This window comes from Elephantulus edwardii, unplaced genomic scaffold (genome assembly GCF_000299155.1).
Source record: "Elephantulus edwardii isolate Elephantulus edwardi_28Jun2011 unplaced genomic scaffold, EleEdw1.0 scaffold00164, whole genome shotgun sequence".
NCBI lineage: Eukaryota > Metazoa > Chordata > Mammalia > Macroscelidea > Macroscelididae > Elephantulus > Elephantulus edwardii.
In genome coordinates this window covers 4,363,846-4,371,917 of record NW_006399914.1, presented here as the reverse complement: position 1 = coordinate 4,371,917, position 8,072 = coordinate 4,363,846, and the positions used below count along the sequence as shown (strand labels likewise).

Below are 8,072 nucleotides of genomic sequence, written 5' to 3'. Positions count from 1 at the left end.
TCTGGTACAGGCCATAGTCTTTGCAATCAATCACTTTTTATGTGTCAGAGAGCTGGACAATGACCAGGGAGGATAGAAGGAGAATTGATGCTTTTGAGCTTTGGTGTTGGAGAAGAGTGCTGAGGGTACCATGGACTGCTACAAAATCTATACCTAAAAAAAAAAAAAAAATCCATACCTAGACCAAGAAGCTGTTGTCTGAATGGATCAAGGGAACATAGCATGGTCTAAAATCAGGAAGAGTGTGCGTCAGGGTTGTATTCTTTCTCCAAACTTATTCAATCTTTATGCTGATCAGGAAGGTAGACTCTTTTCATGAAGAAAAATGTGGCATCAGGATTGGAGGAAGACTCATCAACAATCTACGTTATGCAGCTGACAAAACTTTTCTTGCCTAAAGTGAAGAGAGTGTGAAACATTTCTTGCAGAAGATTAAGGACTACAGCCTTCAATATTAATTACATCTTAATATCTAGGAAACAAGGGTCCTCACTATAGGTCCAATGGTCAACATAATGACAGATGGAGAAATAATTGAAACTGTCAATGATTTCAACTTGTTTGGATCAACAATCAACACCACTGGCATGAACAATCAGGAAAACAGGCGACGTAATGCCTTGGCGTAGTTTGTTGTCAGAGATCTCTCAAAAATGCTGAAGAGTAATGGTGTCAGTTTGAAGACTAAGGTATACCTGATGGAAGTCGTGGTCTTCTCAATCACCTGCTATGCATCAGAAAGCCTAACAATGAATAGGTATGACAGAAGAATTGATGCATTTGAGTTGTGATGCTGGCAGAGCACTAAATATCCCATGAACTGCCAAAAGAATTCTCCTTGAAAGTAAAGATGGCAAAGCTTCATCTTTCATACTTTGGACTTATGAGTTGCTTGTTGTTATGTGCCATCATGTCAACTGCAGCTCACTGCAACCCTGTGTACAATAACTCTGATCCCTGCCCTCTCCTGAGCTTGTCTCACTGACTCCAACATACCTATGCCCAATGCCCCAGTTACTTTATCAATCTATCTCATCTGGGTCTTCCTTTCCTGGGCAGTCCCTCCACCGTTCCAAGCATGATGCCCTCCTTTTCCAAGGACTGGTCCCTCCAGGCAACATGCCCAAAGTACATGAGTTAATGCTTCAAAACCCTTACCTCCAAGGAGAAACTTGGTTTTACCCTCTCCAAGACAGATTGCTCTTCTAGTGTTCCATAGTATGTTCACAACTTTTCACCAGCATCACAAGTCAAAGGCATCAATTCTTCTGTCAAGAGAAGACATGTAACTCGGTGAAGCTATTCCTTAGAAAGGGTCATCATACTTGGAAAGATGGATGGTCAGCAAAGAATAGGAAGACCTCCAACAAAATAGATTGAGACAATGATTTTAGCAATAGGCTCCAGTGTGTCAGAGATGATAAGAATGGCACAGGATGAGGCAGGGTTCAGGTCGGCGGTTCATACTTGACTCGACAGCACCTTATAACAATAATAGCAGCAACATATCTACATACATTATTTGGAATTCTTCTGGAAGGGAAATTAAATTTGTCCCTTATCCATTATTTATTTATTCATGAAAAAATTTATTCATATCTCTCTCTCTCTGTCAGACACACACACACACACACACACACACACACACACACACACACACACTGCCCCTGAGTCAGAACTGACTCATAGCTGACCCTCCAATGGATTTCCCAAGCTGTAAATCTCAGGACAGGAGATGAATGAGGTATTGATCCACTTACCTCATTCTGTCTTTTTTCTGCTTGACTATATCCTGGGGTTATAACAAAAGTCCCAAAATGAGGGAGAGGAAGAGTGGAGTGGGGTGAAAGGTAATCTCAAAGTCAAGTTTTTATTTTTACTTTGGTGGAGATATTTTATAGCTAAAAACCACTAGTGATGAGATATTATAAAAATTCAGATCTTTTTGTAAAGGAAGATGTTCATCTGTTAGTTTACATAACTGTACCTTATAATATAGCTTAGTTTTACTGAGCAACCTTAAATTTATTCCTCAGTCATTGAATTCCTAACAGGTGTCATAGACACTAGAAACACGAACATAATCAAGTCCCAAGATGCTTATACATGTGGCATTCATACATACATGCAATTAAAATACTCTTCTATCTAAAGCTGAGGAGGCCTAAGAATTAACCACTCACTCACCACCTCAGAACTAACTCATAGTTGATCCTGCTTTCTCAAGCAGAGCTGCTGGTAAGTATGAACCACCTACTTTTGGGTTGGCAGCACAACTCCCTACAGACTAACACTACCTCCACTAACAGTTAACAGTATTAAACAAATGAGACATCGCCCTGTTTAAATAGAAACATTTCTCCTTACAAATAGTTTCTATTGCCAACATTGATACAAATCTTTCTTTATGCAATGTAATCCTTCTTAAGAGATCAATCGCCTCCCATGTAATTAAATGCCTCTGAAAATGGAGGGTCGATTATGGGTGGGTTCCGACTCTATAGTATACAACAACAGTAGATCAAAAAGTCAACCTATCAATCGGGGTTTCACAGACTTGCCAGGTTAAAAAAAAAAAAATCCTACTAACAACCTAGATTGACTGAAAAGATTGAAATCTCTACTGATGTCTCCTGAGGCATGACAAGGCAAATGTCTTAACATTCTTTTTCACTTTACCAGCTGTGGATGGATCTCCACACTAATTCCATAAATAGCAGTCATTTCTCTCTTAGGTAATAAGTATTTCTACAACCTTTTATCTTTCTTCCTCACGTGGATGCTGACTAGCAAACAGAACTCTCAAGGAGGGGCTGTGTATTGGAGTGTGTGTCCGAAAAAAAATGCACAGAAGGGATTTCTGAAATGCTTACTAAATTGCTATGAACTAGAAAGAAAAAGTGCAGTCGCTAAGTACAGAGGAAAGACCAACAAACAGACAAGTGTAGACACGACGTGTAGATTAACAAGTGTTGAGTGATATACAGACTAGGTAAAACAGATTTTAAAGAACGAAATCAGTCTAGAGGTGGGTCTGGGTTCGGACAGAAGATTAACTAATTATGAAATACTTGTGTCATCTCCTGGCTGGGTTTCTCTCTTTTGGCCATTCTGTGGCATTTTCCTGTTGTGATCTTACTTTATCTGGGAGACACAAGTAAGTACGGTGAGCAGCAGCTAAAAGCTCCAATATCACGAAGAAAAGGTTTGGGACCACAAGCAGGCTTCTGAGCTTCATTTAGGCTGGAACCCAAGTGTCCTGGATCCCAAGACAGCTCGATGAGCGTTGTATCACGCGCAAAGCCCAGCGTGGTTTGGGCCATCCTGCTCCCGGGCGTCCCATTTGGCCTCAGCCTCCATGTCTTGGAGCTCAGGCTCATGTTACCACCCAGTGAGCCGTCAGGCCGCCCTGTGTCACCCTCTGCCTCCTCCCTGCTCCTTCGTCTTCCGCTTGCCTCCATTTCCGACAACGCCTCCCGCCCCACTAGGCCCTCCTCGGCTTCCGTCCCAGATGATCCCTCCCGGAGGCTGCCTCCGCCTCCACCTTCTCCTGGAGCTGGAGCCGCCTCCTCGGCCAGTGGCGTAGCCAGACTTGGTGTTGGTGCCAGTAGCTAGGGGTGGAGGCTCGGAGCCCGGTCTGGACCCGAGCGGGGGGCCATGGAGAAAGCGGCCCGAGGCGCTCTCCACACCGACTAACGCGGGCCCGCTGCTGCTGCAGGCGCCATGGACCGAGCCCCCGCGGACCAGGTACGCTGGGGCCGGGCCGGCCGGCACGGGGATTGAGGGTAGGCGCGTCTGCACCGGCCGGCCTGAGTCTCCCACCGTGGATCCCGGGAAGCCGGAGCTCTCGGGTCCCTGTGGGCCGTAGAACCTCGCCCGGGAGCTTGAGCGGCGCTCTGCTCCGGCATTGTTCCCAGCTGCTGCCTCTGACGTGGGGCTTTGCCAGCCCTAGTTACCCCTTAGGATTGGGGGCTCCCTGTCGCTGCTCGTTCCCAGCCTGGTGAAAAGGGCTGGAGGTTCCAGGCGGTCAGTGCCCTCCTGAGCGGAGGGTTAATAACTTCCAGTAAATCCTTCCTCGTCCCCCCTCCCCCCCCCTTCAGTTCTGGAATGTGTTTTCTAGGTGGAAAGGTTTTTAAGGGTTTTACACCCAGAAAGACCGTCAGAATGAGTGATAAACAAATGTAGGGGAGGGTCACAGGCTTTTTACGGCTGCGCTCTGTTGCTATTGCAGTGGCTTTCAGGGGTGTTTCTTTCAAGATATGATATAATCCAATGTTTCCCCTTGCCTCCATCCAGTTGTTTTGCAAAAATCAGTAGTAGGTATTTTTTTGTATTTTGAGGTTATAGGATCCGAAGAATGATTTTCTTTCCGTGGTTGTTTTTGTGTTTAAAAGTAGTCCTATTAGTGTTCTGTTTTGAATTGCATTAAAGTCTTATCCTTGCTAGAAGGCATTGGGAGGCAGGGATAATAGGATGTAAAAAAATAGAGAAGTCATTTAAGCCTCCCATTCCAATTTCAGTTTTCCCACTCTCCAGACTTCAAACGGTTATCTGTAGTTGCTGCTGTTGTGTGCTGTTCACATAGATCCGACCCATATAGCTGCCCCTGTAGCAGGTTTTCAGTAAATAACACAGAGAGGTTATCCATCTTTCTTCGATGAAGCAGCTGGTGGATTTGAACCCTGTGCTCTTGAGTTGATACCAGGATTCCTTACCACTAAGCCTCTAACGCTCTGGATACATTTGCTTTGGTCTTTAAAGGACTAATGGTAGCTGTTTTGGGTGTGGTTTTTTTTTTTTTTAAAGCAAAGTATTGTTTCTTTGTAACTGTTTGAAAACGCATATAAATTAAGTAAACAATACTTGGGATTAACAAAGCATAACTGATGTGGAAACTCCTGCAAATATAAACAGGCTTTCCTGTGCAATGCTAACCCAGCGGGCTGGGCGGGCGGATCCACTCTCATTTCCACCAGCAACTGGGGAAAGACGGGCTGTCTCCTCCTGCCGGATTTACAGCATCGGAAACCCTTGGGAGGGTCAGCCTTGAGTCATTCCGTCTCAGAGGCAGAGAATTTTAGTTTCGAGTGAGGTTTTCGTGACTTAGAACATTTCTCTACACAGTCTATATCTAGTTTAATGGGGAAAAATTATTTAAAAGCTCTCAATAATAAGCATTTTAATGCTTGATAAATATTATTAATGAAAGGGTTAAATGTTTTGGTTCTTCACCACCCAGAACTAGAACTAGTAATGCTGCCATGTGTATACTTAGAATTCCTTTCATGCTAGTGGAAATGTAATTAACTATTTAGATAATAACTTTTAGCATAGCTATCTGCCTGTGATCATCTTTCTAACAACAAATGTTAAGAAAATAATTGAGACTGCCAAGCCCTTCCTTTTTCATTCAAGGCCTTTCTAAAGTCTATAATCAGTTAAAACGTCATAGAAATGTAAGGATTAGGGGGGGAAAGGTGGAAGATTTTCCACTGAAGAATTTGTTTTTCTAGTATCTCTTCCTTAAATGAGGGATCTCCGGTTGCCTAGTGGGTAAGGAGTTGTACTGCCAACCCAAAGGCAAGCAGTTCAAATTGGTCAGTTGTCAACTGCTCTGTGGGAGGAAGAGGGGCATTTTCCTTCCTTGGGATTTGTAACCTCTTAAATCCCACCTGAAGGTCAGCTGTAAATTGTTTCCTCTTGACAGGAGAGAGAGAGAGAGAGAGATAGAGTTGACAGCAGTGTGTGTGTGTGTGTGTGTGTGAGAGAGAGAGAGAGAGAGAGAGAGAATACCCTAATGAGAGAAGAAAAATTTTAATATCTTTCTTTCTTCCATTCCCCTAGATAGTGGTCAGAAGTGTGTATGACTTTGCTTAGCTAATGCTACAGACAGTTAATTCAGGGATTCATGAATATCCTGGAAGGAATATGCTGCTTTTATGTATGCTCTCTGCCCTTATGAAAGTATATTATTTTTACTATTCTCAAAGAAATTTATCATTGAAAAAAAAGTTGTGGACTTTTGACTTAACCTAGGGCCCAGAAAGAGATTTCTCAACTTAAATGAATTCTTTATTCTTTCATTATATACCAGGAACTTTGTGGCTTAGCACTGTACATATTGCAGTGCTAACTGAAAGGTCGGTTGTTCAAGTCCTCCAGCTGATCCATGCACGATAAATCTCTCTAACGATGTATAGAGAACTAGCTGGAAGGTCTCTATGAGTTAGAATTGATGATGGCCTTGGAGTTTGGGGTTTTTTAAAAATTAAAACAGGTAAAGACCATTAACAAGTATCTGTTACTTAGTTTTCATTCTTTTACCAGTGTTGGCTAGAATTCAGAATTTTAAAATGCATGATGTTAAAACTCAAACATTATAATATTATAGTGGTTGGTAGTTTATAGATAGTTGATTTAAAAAAAATGTAATGCAAACATCCTACATTTCATTTTAACCTAATTAAATCCTTGGTGGTTTGGTCATGGTACAACTTTTGTTTTTTTAATTTTTTTTTTCTTGGTATAACTTTTTAACAGAAACCAAAACAAAGTGCTTTTTGCCTGAAGGCATTCATTCATGTTTGCTTTATTGCAAATGACCATTTATTTTTTTAATAAGATCTTTCTATAAAAAGTTACAATATGTATGTTGATCAAGAGTGTAAAAAGGAAGTTACTGAGAATCTAATCCTAGATTGACAGTGTTCATTGTAATGTTGCCATGTACTAGAAAAGAATTCCTTTTATTTTAGCAAGTATGTTGAAGCACAGAATTTTAACTGTCAGAATTAGGTATTCAAGGAATAGATTGGTATTATTTAGACTAAAGGTTTTTTTTCCTCTCAATAGGTTGGTGGAAGGGATATGAAGACTAAAACTTGGCACTCTCCTCAATTATAGACTTAGAGTTTCTATCTTTAAAAATTTAGGATGTGTTTTGAAACTTAGAGGGAATGAAACCCTCCAGAGTTTTAATCATTTTTTATGTTACCACAACTAAATAATTTAGACAGTGGTTAATTTTTGGGACATTAACAGATAAATTTTAAAAAGAATTTCCAGACTTTCTAGCTATAATGTTTTTGTTTTTTAAATTTTATTTTATTATTTTTGTGTATGTGTACCGTCAGATTGGATCTGAGTGATACAGGAGGAGATTGCCCCTCCTTCTCCAGCAGAGCATCTGCTGGATTTGAACTACGTACCTCTGGGATTGCAGTGCAGCTTCTTGACACTAGGCTACCAGAGCTCCCCTAATGTTTTTAATATATACAAGATACTGTTCATTAATAAAGGTACAGAATTGTTGGATTAAATTTTCTCTTAATTTGTGATCCCTAACACTCCAAACTAAATATATTTAGATATGACATCATATGTTTGTTATTCAGTAGTACTTATAGTTGGGTGTAAGCCTCTTTTTATAGATACAAGTAACTTACTAGATTATAAAAATAATACATTTGTTATTGAAAAAAAATAGTACATTGTTATTTATAAGAAATATTACTTAGAAGTTTAAAAGTAATTTTTTTCCTGAATTCTTGGGCCAAAAATAAAACGTATAATTATAGATTATTGGAAAATTACAGTCAAAAGAATGCAACTCTGAAATGCCATGCTGTACTCTGAGACACATCCATAGTTATAATGCTTTCATTGTTAGACATTTTAAAGTTGGGATAAAAATAAGCATTCAAAGCAAGAAACTAAGGCAGAAACTCCCTTGAAGTAGGAGAGAAAAAGAATAATCACATAAGCATTAATAACAAATAAGTGTATTTATTATAATATTAATATATTAGAATGCAAAACCTAGTATTAAATCTGAAAAGCTGGTTTTTAGAAAAATGTAATTTTTTAGCCACAACACTTACTTAAACGGAGCTCTCGTAGCCTGGTGGATAAGGAGTCGGACTGCCAGCCCAAAGGCATGTGATTCAAATCTACTAGCTGCTTTGTGAGAGGGAAAGGTGGCAATAACCTGTGAAAACCTGCTGGATGGTCAACTGTAAGTCAGTTCTGACTTGGTGGCAATGAGTTGACACTTTGTCTTAAGAAAAGGAAAA

The 8,072-nt window shown here is 40.4% G+C and overlaps 1 protein-coding gene across 1 annotated transcript in view; it reads left to right on the top strand.

Moving 5' to 3' along the window:
- Window positions 1–3,524: 3,524 nt before the first annotated feature.
- Window positions 3,525–8,072, top strand: part of SECISBP2L (SECIS binding protein 2-like) — a 66,194-nt gene continuing 61,646 nt past the window's right edge. Inside the window, exon 1 of the mRNA XM_006895299.1 lies at window positions 3,525–3,747. Within this exon, the coding sequence (XP_006895361.1) occupies window positions 3,724–3,747 (24 nt within the window). The 5' untranslated portion in view covers window positions 3,525–3,723. The remainder of the gene's footprint in view (window positions 3,748–8,072) is intronic.